Source organism: Chenopodium quinoa, unplaced genomic scaffold (assembly GCF_001683475.1).
Source record: "Chenopodium quinoa cultivar QQ74 unplaced genomic scaffold, ASM168347v1, whole genome shotgun sequence".
In the NCBI taxonomy this organism is placed as follows: Eukaryota; Viridiplantae; Streptophyta; class Magnoliopsida; order Caryophyllales; family Amaranthaceae; genus Chenopodium; species Chenopodium quinoa.
This window is the reverse complement of record NW_018744240.1, coordinates 155,565-177,745: the sequence shown is the minus strand read 5'-3', so window position 1 is coordinate 177,745 and position 22,181 is coordinate 155,565. Positions and strand designations below refer to the sequence as shown.

General features: G+C 34.3%; 1 protein-coding gene and 1 pseudogene across 3 annotated transcripts; one reads left to right on the top strand and one right to left on the bottom strand.

Annotated features, from left to right (window-relative positions):
- The first annotated feature begins 1,893 nt into the window (after positions 1-1,893).
- On the top strand, positions 1,894-7,462 carry LOC110694765 (annotated as a pseudogene).
- A 6,816-nt stretch (positions 7,463-14,278) lies between these two features.
- Positions 14,279-21,102, bottom strand: LOC110694638 (F-box protein SKIP23-like). Of its 3 annotated transcripts, none has more exons than XM_021871796.1 (4): positions 19,383-21,096; positions 18,521-18,590; positions 15,613-15,771; positions 14,279-14,883 (listed from the first exon to the last, which is right to left on the bottom strand). In XM_021871796.1, exons 1-4 carry the CDS (start codon positions 20,612-20,614, stop codon positions 14,713-14,715), a joined length of 1,632 nt encoding a protein of 543 aa, XP_021727488.1. In that variant the 5' UTR covers positions 20,615-21,096; the 3' UTR covers positions 14,279-14,712. The 3 variants fall into 3 exon arrangements, with proteins under 3 accessions (XP_021727488.1, XP_021727489.1, XP_021727490.1); XM_021871797.1 differs by lacking the exon at positions 14,279-14,883 and adding an exon at positions 14,904-15,171 and having other exon boundaries at positions 19,383-21,102; XM_021871798.1 differs by lacking the exon at positions 14,279-14,883 and having other exon boundaries at positions 15,619-15,771; positions 18,529-18,590; positions 19,383-21,102.
- Between the last annotated feature and the right edge of the window lie 1,079 nt (positions 21,103-22,181).

The following is a 22,181-nucleotide window of genomic DNA, read 5'->3' as shown; positions in this document are numbered from 1 at the left end:
TAGTGTAGTGTTCTCCAAGTGATTTCCTTTCTTTTATACACAAGAATCCTAATTGTTAGACATTCCATACATTTGATTATGTGGATTGCTAAACATCGCTCGCAAATCTCCACATAAAGCCCACAAACTTATATTGAAGTTACAATATTGCCCTTGACCTTAAAAAAAAAAAACACAACCTCAATAAAAATCAAAGTACGGGGATGTCGAGGCTCGTGGCGGCAAGGTGGTTGGCTCGTGGCGGCAAGGTAGTGGTGGCTCGTGGCGGCAAGGTGGTGGTGGGGCCAGGTCCGGCAGCCACGTCCACCGGCGTGGCGTCTGGGCAGGACGCCCAGCCACGGTGAGTGCGTTTGGGACATGCGCCAGTCACTGTGGCTGGGCGTCCTGCCCAGACGCCAGGCCGGTGGACGTGGCTGCCGGACCTGGCGCCACCACCAGCCACGGGCCGTCCTGGCCAGGCGCCCCAGCTGCCTTAATTTTATTTTTTTTTTTAATTTTTTTTTTTTTTTTTTGGAAAATCAGAAAAATTTTCTAATTTTTTTTAATGTGTTTGATTTTTTTTTGGAAAATCAGAAAAATTTTCTAATTTTTTTTAATGTGTTTGATTTTTTTTTAATATTTATTAATTTTATGTGTTATTTTTTATAAGTCTAGTATATATATTTTTTATAAAATCAAATAAAAAACATAAATTTCCACATCCTAAATCAAAACATAAATTTAATAAACATAATTTAAAAAAAATAAAAAAAAAAGGCAAAAAAAAAAAAATTAAAAAGTAAGGGCGGCGTCCAAACCAGACGCCAGTGCACTGGTGGTGGCGCCTGGCCTGGACGCCAGTGCACTGGTTGAGGCGCCTGGACTAGACGCCAGTGCACTGGTTGTGGCGCCTTGCCTGGACGTCCTTGCCATGGTTCCGGCGTCCAAACTAGGCGCCACCTCGTTTTCCGTCGAAGACGACGTATCTCCGGCGACCCTCGCCTCTCCGGCCTCCCTGGGCAACCCAGTACGACTCCACATTTGTTAGATTGAGATTTGTTCACTTTGGGTACGATTTTAGAAATGGGCAAAATTGTCAAACCATGTCTAATTTGTGGGCTTTATGTGGAGATTTGCGGGCGATGTTTAACAAATCCCTTGATTATTTGAATCGTAATATATAGGCCAATAGACATTGGTGGAATGTGGATTCCAAATTTTTGTATAGGATAGCATAATGGCTAAAACATGATTCATAATCTTCATATAGTTGTGTTAAAATTTAAAAATACTATCAATATAGTAATTTTTTTTTCTTTTTGAGAAATTGCAATATAGTAAAGTTATATAATATGAGTACATGACCAAATGACAAATGTACAAAATAAAAAGCAATAAGCCATAATCTATGTGCTTAAACTTATAATACAAAAATTCTAACAACCATCAAAAAAAATTCAAAGCTTTTAAAAGGGAGACAAAAGGACGTGAACATAGTTTTTTTTTTTTTTAAATACTCGTATATAATAAAGGGCACAATATTAAAGAAGTGGGAAAACTAATTATAAATACTAGATGTCTAGATGATATTAATTAAGCCGGAACATTTTTAATATTATTAATCTAATTCAACTAACCGTACTACTTTCATTACATTACAAAATAAAAATAATTTAAGCATCATCTATGGTATAGGTCATGGTCCAAACATATGCCATTTTAAATTTGCCCATATGCCAATAGCTTTAAGAGTTCAAAACTCTCATACACTACATCCACATATGTCATATACTCATATGGCATCGTATGTTTTCTCATATTAACACCATAAAATTACTCTGTAACAATAATCTTGTAATCCTACTTTGATTTTTCAAATGTCCATTATATTTACATCATACGTGATTTCTCACATATATTGTAGGTTAGAACTATTCAATAATAACACCCTAACCTAGGCTATAAACCATGATTATAGTTTAATACTTCAAACAAAAAAACAAAGACAATAAAGATAGTGCTGACAACACTAATTACAATAAACCACCATTCCAAAATCAGTACAATTCTAATTAGTTGAATATTATAGGCCCAGTCCAGCCCAATGACGTACGTTAATTGCGAGTTTAGATTACAGTTTTGACATAGTATTAAAGACTCAGCACTAAATTGTCAGCTACCTAAATATCTTTGACATTTTCACTTGACTTTTTCTTCTTTTTCTGCCATTTTCTCCCAAAAACTTCACTAATTAAACCACCTTTCTTCCTTTCTCTCTCCTACCAAACCGTTAATCCCTACATCCCCGCCATTTCCCTCTCCTCCATCTTTCAATGGGTCACGATATTCTCTCCAATTCGTCGGAAAACGTACCGGAAACCGCTGATTTCAAGATTCCGGCGACGGGAAACTCCGGTAAAACGTCGCCGGAAAATGAGAGCCGTGGAGTTTTTTACCCTCTCGAGAATCTTCCGAGACCCGAGGCACCACCGGGATTAAACGGTGACGTTTTGAAGAAGCCTTCTTTGGAGAATGATTTTACCGTTGATGTTCCGGCGATCGGAAAATATCTCCTTGAAACGAAGAACAGTCTTTCTGCTGCTATTTCGCGACGGTTGTCATTTGAAGACGACGTTAAAGGAGGTGGTGGTGTAACTGAGTTCTACATGTCTGGTATTCAAGTTGTCGTGCAAGCTAAACAGGTTGATGAGGAGAGTTCGGAGTTGGCTAAACTTAAAAGTCGAGTTACCTTTTACTCCAAATCCAATTGCAGGTACTACTTCGACTTTGTCATCCCGTTCAATTCACCTAACTTTTTACGTATTCAATTTATTGGAAGTGAATAAGTGATTTCATCTTTTCATTATTCATTTATGTTCTTTCATATTCCAATTTTAACGGTAAAAGATTAAAAGTTTAAAATTACTCCGTGATAATACAGAGTAGGTTTTTTCAATAGTTTAATGTAACACGACCATAATAGTACTAGACTACTAGTAAAGACGTGATATGGTGTTCTTTTACACGCGAGTGTTGGGAGTTACATCCTGTGGCTATGTTAATCAATGTAGAGTCAAATATGTAGTGTTATTGTGTTAATGATTTACCATAATTGTTAGAGCTAATATGGAAGATAATCCACATTTCCAATTATAATATAAAGTTAAATAATTTGTTACCATAACACTTTTATATTTTGAGCAGGGATAGTGGCGCAGTGAGGAAAATGTTACGAGAAAAAGGATTAATATACGTAGAAATAAACATAGACGTATATCCGGCTCGAGAAAAGGAGCTGATAGACCGAACCGGCGGTTCAGTAGTACCGCAAATATTCTTTAATGAAAAATTAATAGGCGGTTTAGTGGCGTTAAACTCGTTACGGAATAGCGGTTTGTTGGACCAAAGGGCTAAAGAGTTGCTAGGGAGTAAGTGTCCTGATGATGCACCTGGACCGCCGGTGTACGGGTTTGATGAACCGGAGGAGGAACGGACGGATGAGATGGGTGAGATAGTTAAGCTTTTACGGCTCAGATTACCTATTCAGGACCGGTTGATTCGGATGAGGCTTGTCAAGAATTGTTTTACTGGTACCGAGTTAGCAGATGTTATTGTACATCACTTGGGCACCTACTATTCTGCCACTCTCTTTCGATAGTTAATTTTCGTATTGGATTTTTCTTACCATAATTTATTGTAAGATTGATGGACTTTTTGTTAATTGCATAGGCAGAATTTTAAATTTGCCGTAGACTGATTCGAATTATAACATAAATTGTACGTGAACATAAGTTGCAGTGAAAATTGACTTAGATTTGATACATTCTAAAAATGAAATATTTTAAGGGTAGGGGTGCTTCATGCTTGGTTGTAAGCTAGACTTGTAACGTGGATCTCGTTTTCTTGTTAGATAATTTTATCCAAACATCATAACGGTACTAGGAAGGAAAACTTGAATTAGGATTATTAGTTTAAGTACTTTGTATGTCTTGGATTGACCTTTTCAAATGAAGGGTATAAAAAAACTCGAAAATTAATAGTCAAATTTTGTATAATTTGATTATATATATATTTTTTTTGGATAAACTTGTTGATTTATTTTTAAAAATGAATTATATTGAATAGTTTGTAGATGGTGCTACATACGGATTATGTTACAATTGGTCAAATGTTCCACCTATAAATTTGTAACCTCAATTTGAGGATGTCAAATCGAATATAAGGGAGTATTTGGTAGAACTTTGCAAAATTCATGATCTTTTCGTGAATTATTCAATTTTATGTGTTCATATGTTTTGGATTAAATTAGTGGTCCGTTTGTTATAAGATAAAAAAATTGACATCTGTTTGTGTATCATGATTAAGATTGATACTTGAATATTTATGCATACAATTATTTAATTGTTAATAATACTGTATTAGAAAAGCCCAAGTGTTACAGAGTCATAAATAGTGAGAAGAATTGTTTAATCCTTGGTACTTGAAATCTTTTCCAATTAGTATGACAAAGCGGATGATGTTATATAATTAGTTGACTTGTTAGTTGATTGTTACACGCTTATTACTTTAAACCTTTTTTCACTTAAAACTTCAAAGTATGAGTTTACAACAGCACTTTTTCTATTTGTGGTGCCGACTTGTGCTTAGATTGTTGTCTTTCCACTTTACTTATGACTTAGTCTCTTTTGATTAGATATGGTCCACTAATTAAGGGTTGATTAGCAACTAACTTTTCTTGTTAGGACTTGGTCCACTTTTTGAAATTTCTATTGCGCTTATAATATGTTGCACAAATTAAGATTTTAGACTATGATTTTTTGTGTTACAAAGTCTACTTTTGTGGTGTGACAAAGATAATGATGGCATCTACCAAGGGATTTGATGGAAGAAAATGATGAGAGCTTGTGGGTTGTGGTAGACTGGTAGGTTAGAGGAAGATAATTGCAACCAACGCCTCACCCATCTAATGCAAGTCCCAAAGATTATGGGACATGCATCTTGTTGCTTTTGGGTATTTTACCCATTAACCTATGTTACTCGGACTCTTCATTTTACCTCAAATATACTTGTACTGGACTTTTGACACTCGGACATAGGTAGGGCACTTAAACACTTCCTTATAGACCAAAATCATGGAAAATTTTCACAAAATAGCCTAGTAGACACTTGGACATGTATCCGTGTCGGACATAGGTACCCGAATCTGAGTAACATAGCTTTTAACAGTTAGAGTACAATACAAAATAATTTATTCCACCCAGTATTGGTAAACATGTTTTCTAAGCTTCTGAGAAAAGAGCTTCCATCTGTTACAGATTCAACCAGAACTTATAAATACTCAATAGAAATTTATACATGACTAAAATATTCGAGTTGATTATAATTGTATACACCTCTTATTCAGTAATTCAGTATATGAGTATATGACTCATGAAGACTAATGGGTTTAGAACGTAACCAGAGAGACAGCTACTAATGAAGAATGGTAAATGTGACTATTATTACTAATTTATGATGTAATGAGGATTTCAAATGCTGTTCAATCATGGTGATTATGAGAACTACAAAGTTCACATGTACATTAACAACGCGCAAATATGATTTGGATGTTTATATTATCGATCAAGAACTAGCTGGATATTAGCTAATAGATGAAACTGTTGGATGTTCTTTTCCAATTCTTTGTATTTGTTTAAAATCTAACCTTTATTCTCATTCAGGCAATTGGGATAGCAAAAGAGATTGTTAGGAAACACTTCATACACCATGTGTCCAGGTAAACAAAGACTGCTACCTGCACTGTCTCGAGAATTTGTAGTTTTTCTCTGTTATAATATGCGAACTTAGTGTATGAGGTTCCTTTGCTGCAGAGGAAATTATTTTGAGGATGGAAATGAAGTTTACAGATTCCTTGAGCATGAGCAATTTATTCCAAAATGCTTCAATTTTCGAGGATCCTTGGATGAGAGAGCCTGAATCTGCTTTTAGAATTGGCCAAAGGCTGATGAAGATCATGTCTGCCATACTCGAATCTTATGCATCTGAAGACAGGCATCATCTTGATTATCTGGCTATCAGCAACAGTGAAGAATTCCGCAGGTATACCACTTAGTATTAGAAACATTCTCTATTTGTTTCTGCTGGCAAATAGAGAGAAATATGTAAGGGTATGTCACAATTGATGAATTATGCTTACCTTGCGCTGGTTCTGATCGCAGATATTTGACTGTGGCCCGAAGTCTTCAGAGAGTGGATCTTACTGCTCTGTCAACTGATGAGAAACTGGCTTTCTTCCTAAATCTTTACAATGCTATGGTCATACATGCTTTGATAAGGAGAGGATATCCAGAGGGGATGATCGAGAGGAAATCCTTTGTTACCGACTTCCAGTACCTAGTTGGAGGAAGTTCATATTCTCTCAATGCAATTAGGAATGGTATACTCAGAAGCAACCACAGGGCTCCTTATGCTTTGACCAAACCTTTCAGTGCAGGAGATGACCGCCTTCAGGTAAAATCTCTTTTATACTCTTCGTCTTGGAATGTTTGAGCAATAATCATCCATCTTTTAAGTTATGACCTCTCCATCTTATTATTATTATTATTATTATTATTATTATTATTATTATTATTATGTATTCAGATAGCTCTACCGATGGTCAATCCCTTGATTCATTTCGGACTTTGCGATGGTAATAAGTCGAGTCCATCAGTTAGATTCTTCTCACCTCAAAATGTGTATGCTGAGCTGAGAGCTGCAGCAAGAGAGTTCTTCAGCCGCAACCCAATAGAAGTGGATTTATCTAAAAGAACTGTCTGTCTCCCCTGTATCGTGAAATGGTAATTCATCAACCAATCACTTCATATCTTCCTTACTTGGAAAGGAATTGATCATAACATTTGAATAGAACTGAAACTAATGTTTCTTGCAATATGATGCAGGTACAGTGTAGATTTCGGAAACGGAAAAGATATCTTCAAGTGGATTCTGAGTTATTTGGATGCAGAGAAAGCAGGTCTCCTGAGTCATCTTTTAGATGATGGAGGAGTGATCAACATCATTTACAAAAATTATGATTGGTCCATGAATTCATAAGTTAATAATTTCAAGGTTATCAAGCAATAGAATAGTACTCTTTCCAGAAATTCTTGTACTATGATAGTGTAATTTGAACAAGCGATATAACAACTAAATCCGGACCAAGCTAGTACCAACATATGGATTGTGAGTATATTATTAGGCTAGAAATTTTGTATGTAGTTCCATTTGTAATAAGGATCTCAATCCCATTTCGAGTAAAGATTAGAAGCATTGAAGATTTTGGTCTTTGAGACTGAAAGAAGAGTGGTTGCAAGAAGACTGTAATTTGTATAAATTAAGTTAATTATACTTGGTTTCTTACCATGCAAATGTGTTACTTCCCTAGCAAAAGTGTCTCCAGTAGCATAAGTATTCATTTAAAGCCATAAATTAAAATAAAAAAAAGCACAATCAAGTACCATGAAAAATCAATCATCAATATTTGCCTAAATTACATTAATAAACTTGACATAGTATATGAAATTTGATTTTCTTTTGTTTACCTGTGTCAAATTGTAACATGAGACCTTCAATATTGCATAGGTAGACAAGGTAATGCAAAATATAAATTCAGTCAATATTTGTTGCAGTTTTCTGAAATTGTCACAATAATACGGCAAATTGCCACATTTTAAAACCAGTACTTTAACAAATTTGACTCCCAGATAAATCTAAGGTGACACTTCAAGTGTTCTTATTTTAACAGGAAAGATCAAGAACAATAGGATATCAAATCATCAAACAACCTTATGTTCCCATCCAAGCCAGGAATAAAGTAAAAATAGAGCTGGATTGAGGGTGCCCTTCGCCTCAGTTGTGTCTTCTTCGAGCTGAAGGAGGCAGGTATGAATCTTCACTTCCAACGAAAGCAAATCAAACTTACTTTTACCATGCTTGATTGCGTTCTGAACTATCCGGAAAGATTCAAGAGATGCACAACTTTCTTCCTTCGCAAGGAGGGCTGTTCCTACCTGCACAGGAAGGTAATGCAGGTTCAAACAATCATTCTACTGTGATCAGGATATTCAAGACCTAGATGGGTAAGAGTGAGTGCTGCAAGTGTGGCTTGAGCAACTGGTGGGCATGTCATATATCAATATAAAGCGATGGACTGAGCAATAACTGCAGCAAAAATTGTGAATCATTTTTTTGAAAGTAGAGATGGAAATTACTCTATTCTGCAGATTAGCCGACTTGCAGTGTTGCTTCCATGACACAGAGATCTTTTCGATTCTCTTCAACAATTTGTCAATCTCTCTGGCTTGTAACACCATTTTGTTCACGTAACAAACTTTTTTCAGCTTTTCAAGAGCAACCATTTTTCGCTTTGGATGGAGCGCATTGACCTTGACCTGCATTAAACCAGGATCACTTACAATTGTGAAGAACAGAAAGGATGGAACCGAGGAAGGAGATAGAGAGGAGGGGAAGGGGAAGGGATCAAAATGATTTTATGTTATTAGACTAAGTCACCCAAAGGAATTTTTTTTATTTTTTTTCTTCTCAACCTGTTTCCCCCCAGAAGTTTCGTGAAAGAGTTAAGGGAGATCACAATATACAAACTAGTTCGGTATCTCTATCTGGTAAGATGTAGTTAATTATCTAAATGCCTATATCTTTGACAACCATGAGGAAATATTACATCTATTCTTCAGCACACAGGCAATAAAATCACCATTTATAATGAAACAGGCTATTATGTACAACAGAATTTGTTAAATCAAAATTTCAGGTATCACATATAGCACCTGTAATTATGCGAAGTTGAAGGTCATATACAAACATAGAGAAGACTTCATAAGAAAATTTCGAAGCAGATTGAGAAAGGCAACTGATATAAGATTTTTGGAAACCATTTCACCAATTGAAAACCTGAAACTGAAAACTCCAAGGTGCATGACATGTGCCTACATCAGGGACAGGACAACTTGAGATCAATATCTTCCTCACTCTACTTCTAATTTATTAAAGAAAACCCTGTACCATTCCAACCATGTCTTCTTTTCCTTAATTCCTTAATATGTCTTTTATCAAAGCATTAACACTAATGAAAACACAGATATATCTACAAGATAATACATACTTCGTACATAGGAATAAAAGGAGGTAAAAGGGGTGGAGTGAGAACCTCTAATCTCTCAGGATTCCTGGGAATCCTCATGTCTAAACGATTAAGTTCAGTTAAGAGAGTTTTAACACGCTCAGACCTGAAAAGAAAAGAAAAAAAGTCTCAACATTGTCTGCCATTCTATTTAAGGAGAAAGAAGATCAATATTTGCATTAAAATATGGAAATTGCAAAAGATAAAGAAGTTCTCTTCCAAAATGTATAGAAAAACTTAATTATAAAAACCACTACATAGTATTCACCATAATATTTCTCCCATTAATCTTCTCTCAATGTATAAAAGGGCTGACCATGGCGGAATTGTGAGGATGGATGAGAGGAAAGTAAAAAGGAGGTGGAGTTGGGAGGAAAATGTGGCTTCCTTGTTTTGTAATGGAAAATGTTTTCCACCATGGAGGAAAATTGTTTTCTACTCCTTCACAAACCAAAGAAAAATAGGAAAATCATTTTCCATGAAAATATTTTACATCAAATTAAACGGGACCTAAAGGAAACCATGTGCCAGGGTATTGCCAAACAAATGTATGCAAGCCACAACTTGCTGCGAGCTTGGATGACAGGATGAGGATACTTCATAAAATGTGTACACTAGGAATGATGAAATATTGAAATGAATAAATTGATTTTGAATAAAGTAATAGAGTCCCCTTTCAAAGGCAGGTCACAAGAAGTGAGATATGTCATGACAGGAAAGCCCGACAATCATGGCAGCATTTCCCCATTGAATCCTAGAAATGCCTAAAAAAAACGGCCTTTTTAAGTCAAACACAAGGGCACCAGCCGCATCACATTGTACACGATATGTACTTGTCTAAGTCACACCATGGAAGCTAATGTACTTACTTACAGCAAAGCTAAAACTTTGAAGAAAGAAATTTAAGTTCTCTCTTCAAATTAAGATATTTACACCAAAATCGAAGTTGCCCCTCAGAAGTAAATGACACGAGTAAATGATTGTGTACATTAGCTTCTTCAGAGCTTTGGCATTTCCTCTTGCGATCATGCTAAAGATCGTATCTATTAACTATTACTAAAACAAAAAATTGCTGACATCATCCTCTCCTCAAACGTTTACGTGCCGCTCTCTCCTAAAAAAATTTCCCGCCTAATACACTTACGATGTCATATATTTTTGGTTTTTTTTTATAGAAATTGGTTATTTTTAATTATTTTTATTTCAATCTTTGACCGTGTCAATAAATAAATAAATAAATAATTTTTTTTGGTTGGAATAAATAAAATTGATATTGAGCTAAAACATTTTAGGCAACTACGGCATTTTTTTAATTTTTTTTTAAGGTTTTACTGTTATTTGTGTGTGTAAACTAAGGATTGTGCAAGCAACCTAGCTATGAAGTCATGTAATAGTAATATAGATGTTTGTTAAACAAAAATTAACTAATTTTGTCGTTAAATGTTACCATTGTTTCGCAGTATTTTCAAGGTGCTTCAATTTATTTTATTTTTTTTATTACATCACTTCAATTTATTTAAGTTACATGTATTTTTAATTTGTATTTCGAACTCTTAGATATATATGGTTTGATTAGATCAAAGTGACTTTCATTTTTATATTTTGTTTAATTTATGATGAAAGATATGTTTATATGATCTAATTTATAAGTATGTACGGGAAAATAATAAATAAAAATAATTTATTTCATTTTAATAATTTTTTCAATTCGTGCATCGCACGGGTTTAATCTAATTCTTTCTCTAATCCATAACTTTATCAAAGAGAGAAAGAAAGACTGAATGACAAAGCAGGACTTTTTTGTGTTAGTTAACATACAAGAAATATATAGCATCATCTTAAGCAGTAGTTGACAAATGACAAACAAATGCAATGAAAAACGTATTTGTGATTCGGCCAGATCCAAGTTGGTGGCGGCCACAGTATATTAGAATAGCCAGGGTGTGATCCAATAGCACTGAGATGAGCAGCATGATCCAAATTCCATACACTAACACGAAGCTCATGTTGTTGAAACTTTAACAAGGCAGGTTCGTCATCAATTCCACTATAGTTGATAAAACTTTGCTCTTTAAAAAGGATGCAATTTTTCCCATGGGAAGCATGGAGCAAAGGAAAATTGAGTACCAAAGAAAAAAGTCTGATCACCAATACTTTTAACCTCAACCCATTTCTTTGAACTCTCATTCAGCTCATAAACTTTAAACAAAGCATCAATTTTCCCACGAACATTACATCGAACGACTAGATACAATCTCCCAATCAGTTCCACAATACAACACTCACCTTCGATGAGCAACCAATTTCAACCTCATACATCCGTCCCCTACGATCAATACCTAAAACCCGGCCCTTCAACTCGACAATGTCATCAAAGCGAAAGCCTCTACCATCATGTATAATCTCCCAGTCAGTTTCAGCATTCAAATTCTCAAAACTATCCCCAAAACCCAGCCTAATAAACCCCAATTTCCCTTCATGTGAGAGGACAACAACAGCAAAATCATCCCCATTTGAAATCAAAACCACCTTAAGAACATCCCCTAACCAATCACGAGGTTTCGAAACCTTACCACCCCCATCCTCAGGAAGATTAGTAAGATTATAAAATCGACCCAATTCAGTAATACGATACTTTAACAAATCAATACTGTTAGGAAAATTCATAGGCCTAGAATAAGGACTTTGCGAAAAGGGTTTACGAATACTCACTTTATCAATTTTCGGTTGATCAAGAAACAGAACCCAAGCATTAGCCATGCAAGATGGAGTATCATCGGGATCAAATTGCGGGCGAAGAGCGAAGATAGCAGTGCCAGATAACAAGGAAGCGTTGGAGTTTGGAATGGCATAGCGGTGAAGGAGAGGATCAGGCGGAGATGGGGTGATGAGAGGCAGGGGAGAAAACAGAGACTGCGGCGAATAGGAGAGAGAAAATGGAGAGGAAGACAACCATGAATGACATACGCTACGGAAGCTTAAAATGTCAAGTGGGTTTGTGTCTAAGCGTTTAGATATGTCGGATAGAAGTTCATCAGGAAGGTCTGTCCATGGCGGAATTATAACCATTTTACAGAGTATACAAGTACTCTGTTTCAATTTTACTGTATTTTTTTTAATTATTTTATTATTGTATTTTTATTTTTTTTTTCTGGGTTTTGGGTGTTTAGGTTTAGAGCAATTGAAATTGAAATGAAGAGAGAACTTGATTGTGTGATTTTATTGCATTATATGTTAAGAAGAGCATATCCAATGCAATAATGTTATGTAATAATTGCCAGCAACGGTTGCAAAAATACGGGATATTGTCTGGTTGATCACTGACCGAACAAATTTTAATGACGGTAATTATTTTTAATGAAATTAAACTATTACGTATTATTGATTATTACTTAGTATAAAATTAAAGTGAAGAGAATATGATCTATTATTGTAGAATATCGATCCTTAATATTTACACTACTTTCTATTTTGACACTAAATCACTATTACCGACTATGCTTTTTTTGCTAAAGTTAAATTATCTCCATCTTAATTTTATTGAAATGAAGAGAGAACTTGATTGTATGTTATTATTGTATTCTATGCTAAGAAAATCATATCTAATGCATTAATGTTATGCAATAATGCACACAACGGTTGCAGAAATACAGGATATTGTTTGGTTGACCCTTGACCAAACAAATTTGAATGATAATAATGACGATATTTATTTTTTACTCAAATTAAACTACTATGTATTTTGATCAAATATTATCAAGTATAAAATTAAGGTGAATAGTGCATGGTCTATTATTCAAAACTATTGTATAGTTTTGCCAATTCAAAATATTTGTAATACTTTCTATTTTGACACTAAACCACTACTATTGACTATGCTCTTTTTGCTAAAATTAAATTATCTTCATCTTATTTTTGAAGTGAGAACTTGATTGTATGTTTCTATTGTATTCTTTGCTAAGAAAGCATGTCCAATGCAATAATGTTATGCAACAATTGCAAAAATACTGGATATTGTCTGGTTGACTCTTGACTGAACAAATTTGAATGACAATATTTATTTTTTCTGAAATTAAACTACTACGTATATTATTGAATATTACCTAGTATAAAATTAAGGTGAAGAGACCGTGCTCTATTCAAAATTATTGTATTTTTTTTGTCGATCCTTAATATTAACAAGAATAGTAAAGTTGAAACAAGGTTTGACCAAAAAAAAAAAAAAAAAAAAGACAAAATGGAGGGAAAATATATAACCAGAAGATCGACATGTATCATCCCTGACTTCGCTTTCAGTATAAAGTTATTGATATATGTTACCAAGATGATTTTAATAAATTGAAATAAACTTTATTACAAAAATAGTAAAGTTGAAAAAAGGTTTGTAAAAAAAAAAAATAGAGGGAAAATTTTTAATCAGGAGATGACATGTATCATCCTTGTCTTGCTACAGTTGCTAGTTGATTTGATTCTATATTTTATCTTTATTTTATTTTATTTATTTATTTTAACATGTCTTTAGGTAAACCTAACGTATTATCTTACCATGAGTCCATGACTAACCTATCCAAGTTTAATTGAATACTCCTATCGTTTCATAATGTGAAACAAAGGTAGTATGTTATGTAATTACTTTAAACTTTTGTTTAGCAAATAATTATAGGTTTTTGCTTTTTAAAAAAGAATTAAGAATGTCATTAGTCTCAATTCATGTTTTTAAAATATATTCTTTTTACTTATAATATAAATAGCAGTTAAAGTAGTGCAATGAGAAACATGAAAGTCAAACTAATAAAAAAAAAAAAAAAGCATTACACATGATTTTAACAAGAGACTACATATGGAAACATTGGAAAATATACATATCTTCATATCTCATTTCCATTATTATTTTTTTTTTTTTAAGGTAAGATGAAGAACCCTACTGAACCAGCACCTCTCACAGGCTAAGTTAGCCAGCTCCGCAGGTCAACGCTTAAGAGTAGAGGGGAGAGATAAGGTAATCCCCCTACGCTCAAGCAAATGAAGTTGATGAGACTCAAATTCACAAGGTGAGTTTCCACCAACTGCACCAAGCTTTGCTTGTTTCATATCTCTTTTCCATGGCTGATAGGGAAATAGCTTTAATGAGAGAGAATCACATTAATTTTTGAAAGAATCATGTAAGATTATTGCGATTCTAGTTTACATGACATTCAACATTTCAACACTTAACATAAAGACAAAAGCAATTATTCTTACAGCCAGAATGCCAGATACACTAATCCATGTTCACCATTTAACCCTGAATAAACCAGTATGATGAAGGTTACAACAACAATCGAAGCCTTAATCCCAATGATGGGGTCAGCTACATGAATATGGAGGTTGCCACAACTTAAATCTTTCCTACCTGCAATTCATCAAGATTGAAATTGATAATCTTACAATTGTTACAAAAGGCACCTCTCAGGCCTCCCAGTTAATCTACAAGAGACAAACTAACAGGAAAAATAAACATCACAGCAATTTATCCTGGTGAATCAAACCAATTTGCGAAGGTAACCAGTATGCTATTCAGCTGGCGCACAATACTTTTTCTTATTGATGGCATCCTCCAAATTACTGGTGTTTTCTTCAAACTGAAGGATACAAGCATTGAAATTTGTCTCTACAGAAAACCAATCGCAATCAGAATCAGCAGATGCAGGCCTTTCCTCAGTTGCAAGTGTGGATGTTCCTTCCTGCACAGTAAGGCACTCATGTTCAAACAATTAAACCATTGTAAGACATGATCTCAAAGAGAATAGCAACAATAAACAGACAAGTAGATGTAAAAGAATGGACTTCTAGTTGTGTTATCAATTTTCCTTCTGTCTTTTTGTTGGCTGCTATTCTAATTTGATAAATTAGTTCTACCTGCTACACCATCCACCAGCAAATTGTTGTCTCCAAATCATTACAGTTAGCCCAGCCTCTTGTGTCTCCCTCCATCACCAATTCACCACCCACCACCATTAAACACGACACCACTGCCATGATGCCACCATATCTCAGTTAAATGTACCAGTAAGAGATAACAATGAGTTTTTATCATTCATTACCATGCACAAGCATTGTTCTGGAGAGTACATGTACATGTATGATAAACATGCCATATAAGTTTGCAAATTTTAGTGCTTCTAATCCAGTTTTCAGGATTTGGGATAAGGGGATAATAGAAATTTGGAAAAGAAACAATGAGAAGCAGTGAAAAGTGACTCAAAGTATTTGGAATGGGTAAGAGCAACATAAATTTTCTTTAAATTTCAACTTTCATTCTTTCTTATGTACATTGTAATCTCCTTAGCGTAGCAGGTTGAAATGTGTCATAATCCATATAATAGAAAGCGTTGAGAAATGATTTCATCGGCTTTACTGACAGGCAAAACTGAATCACTTTATAAATTGTAAAAGCAAGATATAGAAATTACTTGATCGTGCAGGTTGATGGATTTTTTTTGTTGCTGCAATCGTTTGAAACCATACAGGAGTTCCTTCAACTTAAAAGTTTCCTTCATAAATTTAAGCGCTTCTCTCATAAGTTTAAGCGCACCCACTTGGTCCACCAAAGCGAGCTCATTGAACTTGGCCTGCATTGAACCACGATCACTTACAAAGTTACAAACTTACAATAGTGTAGAACAGGAAGGACAAAAGTGGCAAAAATAAATAGAGAAGGCAATAAGGCATTATTGTTTTTCTTTGAAACCCACAGTCAAAATTCATTCAAAAAAGACTTAGCTCTTATATCACAAGGACAGGACTGTTAAAGGCACACACAGAAAAAAAAAAAAAAGATAGATCCAAAAAAAGTAAGGAAGCAAAAAACTAAAAATACAACAAATGTTTATTTCTTACACTCCCTCTATCCCTAATATAGTTCACATTTGGATTTTGCATGGAGATTAAGAATAGTAAATAGTAAACAGGAAAAAAAAAAAAAAAAAAAAGTAAGATAAAGTGTGGACTAGTAGAGAGTATATAACTATATATGGGATGTGGACACAACTCACACGAGAATAATATAATATCAAGATTATAAATATTACTTTAAGTAAAAACATGAAGTTTATTTTTGTGACATAACAAAAAGGATAATATGATACTTATCAAGAGATGAGGAAAATAAGGGATCCTAATGCCAAATATCTGAAAGTACACCAAAACTACAAAAGGTTGAATTTATGAATTGCCCAATCATTTCAATATTAGCACCTGTTGCATGCTACTGATACTGCCTAACAGGCAACATCATAATATGAAATGGGTTGTACATAGCCATAGTAGCAACAAAATCAAGGTATCAACATCTGAAATCAAGACCTCTAAACTAAAAGGCTTTAAACTTTTGATACTAGAAATATATTTAAGTGTGTAAATAAGTTAAATATGAATGTACGAATACGGCAAGAAGATAAATTTCCAATCTCAAGGCACTCAAAAAGGCAATTCCACATGGAAAAGAGAGATAAGCTCTTAATGATAGTTGCAAAATAAATTTGTCAAAGTCATCACTTTTTGTGAGAAAGGACCATTTTTACTTTGAAAAGGTAGCAAATTCGGATCTTGATTTTTAATGCGTTTTTGGTTATTGACCGGGACGTTCAGTTGGACTCCAAAAGTTGACCATCACTTTCCGAGATTAAACATCATATACAAAGCACATGCCTTCATTCAAAGCCTATATTTTCTCCCTTTTTCCTTCTCAACCACCATTCCACCACCCCACCACCATTTGCACTTTACTATCTACTTCAAATTACCGTTGTCGCCTCCAATTCCACCCCATTGATAAAAAACCTTGCGTCTTGCATATCTCCTTCTCATACCTCTTTATATATCCTCCTTGCAGGCAAAGGCAAAGGCAAAGGCACATACGCCACCCCTATAGCCCCTCGCCTTAATCCACTCTCTTTTTCTCACACTCTCTTCTCTCCCTCTACCCCTCAATCTCTGTCCTCCTTAGACCCATTTTAAAGGTCACCACCCAAGCCGAAAAAATGCAGGTTTGATGGTGGGATGGTGGTTATGAAGAAAAAGGAGAGACAATCTAGGGTTTTGATGAAGGCATGTGAATTGCATGTGGCGGTCAATGCCAATAAGTAGTAATCAATTCACAAACTCTGGACTAAGGTCTTAGTCAACAACAAAAAAATGCATTTATGGACTAAAAAATAGTGACAATTTTTTTTTAATTGTGGAATTCCCAACGCTGCGATTAAGGGGGAAAAAAAAAAAAAAAAAGGAGGAAGAAATAGATATGAGAAAATGGAGTGACATTTTAGAGCAATTTTGAAACTTATTATTATCATTTAGGGGTGGCTGTGAGAATAGGTGTTTTTCCTTTCCCCAAAAAAATTCAATCCATCCTCCAAAGAAATATAGAGCACAATCTGGGTCTAGCAACTAAGCCTGCATTGAAAATTATATTCTAAACCATTACAGCAGTACAGCTTGCTAATCTATCCCCACATAGCTTCCGAGCAGGAGACAGAAATCTCAGTAGCTGGCAATTGTTTATGAAAAAACACTTAGATGAACACATGCTAAATAATGTTATTATCAGCTTTATAAAAGTCAATAATAAACAATGTTCAGTCTTTTGTGCTCATAAACCTGGTAACACAATTTAAGTGGTTTGGGAGTTGGATGACATCTACTACAGGTTTTATGAGACAAACCAGAGCAGTTATAACATCTATTCTTCATAACTAGTTTGTATCGATTATCAAAATATACATCTCTTCCTCTTCTTCTTAATCTTAATTCGCCAATTAGGGGTGCTTATGAGACGAGACAACTCGTGAGCTACTCATTACTCGAAAGCTCGTTAATGAGTCCAGTCGAGTAGCTCATTACTCGACTCGAAAGCTCGTAAGAAGCTTGAATTCCTTTATATAATATTATATTACTAATAATTAAAACATTTTTGATAAAAAAAAAAAACTTTATGTCACATTAATAATTAATAAATAAACATTATTTATATACTCGTATCATCATATGTGTATTTCTCAAATGACAAAATTAAAGAGAATGAAGAGATGTTACACTAAATAGAGAGTTCTACTAACACGGATCAAGTTGCAAGCTACTCAAAATCGACTCAGTCAATTTGGTCAAAGCTTGACTCTGTCAAAGCTCGGTCAAACCTCGACTCGATATGTTAACGAGTCGAATCGAGCTACCCCAAACTCGAACTTGACTCGCATCATAAGCACCCCTATCACCAATCTATACTACTACTTTAATAAGCACTCAACTAACATCTACAAGATACTTTATACTACGCATAACTATGATTAAAATGGGGGGAGGAAGGTAAAAGGGAGGAAGAACCTTATCACCTCCCGGAATCCTTGATTGCAATTTATCCAGTGCAGTTAAGAGGTTCCCAAGACGCTCAGACCTGACAGTAAAAGAGAAATTTAGTCAACATCGTCCGGCAACCTACTCTAGTCATCAACTAGTTTCAGTTAAATAACAGGTTTTCATATAAAGCAATAAATTACTCTAAAGAGCAAGATTTCAACTGTACTGTTGTCATTCCTTTGGAGATGCAACATTGTTTCTATAAAATTGATGATTGATGTCTTTTCAGGATAATTGGAACTTTTGGAAGGAATATAGAAAAGAGAATCTTGCTTTTAGGAACTTAGTATGTCAAATAATATGATTCTCTAGTTCAATTAAAATTGGTTAGGCTATGCTTTCATTGATCTTCGTCTCACTAGAGAGACGAATATTAGAAGGCTCTTACTTGACATTAATTCTCAGCTCCTGTGTGACATGCTCACAGAGAAAATATCTAAATTTCTAACTAATGACAACCATGGTGGGAGTATACCATCTAGGAAGGGTCTCTTTGACCAACTGGCTACACTTATTAACTACTTGAAAGTTATTGTTTACTAACCAATCAAAAGGGCAATCTACAGGTCAAAAACAAGAAACCAAACACATTACAAAGATTTAAAAATAAATAATAATAAAAAAAAAAACCCAAATCCTATCTTCCCGATGAAGAGTAGAAGCATTACAAGGATAAAAACCAGTTCCTATCTTCCCGATGAAGAGTAGAAGGTACTCCAGAAGCAATTCTAGTCAAGACTTCAATGAGAAATATAATAGAAGAATAAATCACAAAACAGCTAATCATAGTAAAGAACAGAAACCAATCAAACCATGACTGAAAACATACTTGTCTTTCGTCCAAATCCAAGATGGAGGCGGCCAAAATAGATTAGAATAGCCAGGGTGTGATCCAATTAAACTAAGATGGGAACCATCTTCCAAATGCCGTACTCCAATACGAAGTTTACTGGATTCTGATTTCCTAAACATTTCAGAGTTGTCATCATAACCACTACTATAATTCACGAAACTATTTTGTTTAAAAAGGATGCAATTTTTCCCATAGGATCCATGGAGTAACTCAGCTGCCGCAGAAAAGGAAAATTCAGTACCAAAGAAAAAAGTCTGATCACCAATACTTTTAACCTCAATCCATTTCTTGGTACCCTCATTGAGCTCATAAACCTTAAACAAACCATCATTCTCCCCACGAACAGTACAACGAACAACTAAATGCAAGCGCCCCAACGATTCCACAACACGTTTCCGCCTTCCACCACCACCAGCAATGGGAGGAACAACAACATTCAACTTTGTAGAAGAACCCTTACCTATCACAATATCATACACCCGCCCTCTACGATCAATACCTAAAACCCGGCCCTTAAATTCGACAATGTCATCAAAGCGAAAACCTTTACCATCATGTATAATCTCCCATTGTGTCGGCACACCCACATCCTCAACCTTAACCCCTGAACCTAACCTAAACAACCCCAATTTCCCCTCTTCAGAGAGAACAACAGCAACAACCAACCCATTACAATTTGAGAACAAAACCACTTTATGAACCACCCGAAAGCTGTCTTGAATAAGATTACAACCCTTTTTAGAAAGATAACTAAAATTATAAAATCGACCCAATTCAGAAGCATGGAAATCAAGAAAATTAAGGGTCCGAGGAAAATTGATTGGTAAAGAGTAAGAATTCTTAGAAAAGGGTTGGCGAATACTGACCTTTCCAGGAACAGATTGATCGAGAAAAAGAACCCAAACCCTAGGCATCCAAGATGGAAAATCTTCATCAATTGGAGGACGAAGAGCGTAGATAACAGTGACAGATAGAACGGAAAAATCGGGATTCAGACAGTAAGAGCTTTGGCGAAGAGGATAGGGGGGAGAAGGGGTGGTGAGAGGCAGGGGAGGAGAGAGAGTGGGCGAAGAAAATGATGAAGAAGAACACCATGATTTGCAGACGCTTCGGAAGCTTAAGATGTCAATTGGGTTTGTGATTAAGAATTCAGCAATGGCGGATAAAAGTTCTGGAGGAAGGTCCGACCATGGCGGAATTACACCCATTAATCAAGGTTATTTCTGGGTTTTAGGTATAAACTGAACAAGAGCAGTTGTTTGTAATAAAACAGAGATTGAAGAACATACCTAGACTTTTACTCCGTACATGTATTACAGAGTAATTTGTAACGGTTGTTAAAGTGGTGGAAGTTGATTGGTTGACGGAAATGGGAAACTTGACTAATGCTGTTTGTCTCCATATTTTTTTATAAGTTATTGCGGAGTAAGAAAAAGAAGAAACATTAGGAAACCTTCGTATGAGGGGAATTCGAATTCCTAATGCGTTTGAAGAGAGGATAGGAATTAAAGAAGAGTTTGTCTCCATATGATAATAACTAATGCTTTCTTTATTTTTTTTTTATACTACTCGTAGTACTTACTCTGTTTTATACACAAAATTTTGGGAAAATTATTGAATGAAGACCAAAATGAGGTTTTTATAATATAATCTCTCCATCTCAGTATATCTGACACAGTCAATGAGTCAACGCACATATCAATACATTAGTTTGATTATATTTTTATATAATTAAATATTAATGAAAATAATTTTAAAAATTATATTATTAAACTTTATATTAATACCTATCTAACAATATATTTTATAATATAAAATATGTTTTTTTATTAAGTAAGTAAAAAAAATAGGGTCAAAGCTAATACATGAAGTGAAAAAAGTCTTACGTACTAGATATTTTAGGATGGAGGGAGTTTAGTATAGTTAGTGGGTATATATTAGTAAGAGAGTGATATACTAAAAGATTAGTGTAAGTGAATATGTCAATTTAATCAATTTTTTTTTAAATAAATAGTTAAATTAAATAAATTTACTTCGTATGATTCAAAGGAAAAAGAAGTTGGGAAGTTAGACTACAAATGATGTTATCAACCATTTTTTTTTTTTTTTTTTTTTTAAGAAAAATGGTTTGTAAGGAGGTTTTGTGTTTCTATATACTCTATATATTGATATGATGATTACAAGAGGTAATATTCCACCTTTCATTTGTTTGCTTTATTTACTTTCCTTTTCCACATGTTAGTCATTGAAGATTCTTAGGATAGGGTCTATTCACTTATGAAAATAAGTTCAGCTTTAATTCAGATAAGTTACAAAAATGTTTAATAAGATCTAATAAATTCAATAAGGTTTAATAAGTTTGATAAGATCTAATAATTTTTAATAAGTTAAATAGGAATTAATAAGTTTCAATAAGTTAAATAAGGTCTAATCTAATCAAGTCTAATAATAAGGTCTAGTCAGGTCCAATAAGTTTCAATAAGGTTCAATAAGTTCAATCAGGTATAATAAATTCAATAAGGGTTTATAAGGCAAAGTTTAACAAGGTCATATAAGTTTAGGTAAGTTCAAATAATTCTGTTTAGGTAAATGTAAGTGTCCTTTATGTTTTTCAATGTAGTATTTCTCTTACAGTGGGTTTTGTTCATATTCAGTTTTTTGAGTTTAGTATAGTGTACAATTTGTTTTATGAATAAAGATTAAAAAGATTATTTTTAAATTCTAATATTACAATCAGATTAATCAAACAAGATTTTTTTCACGATTAAAACAGAT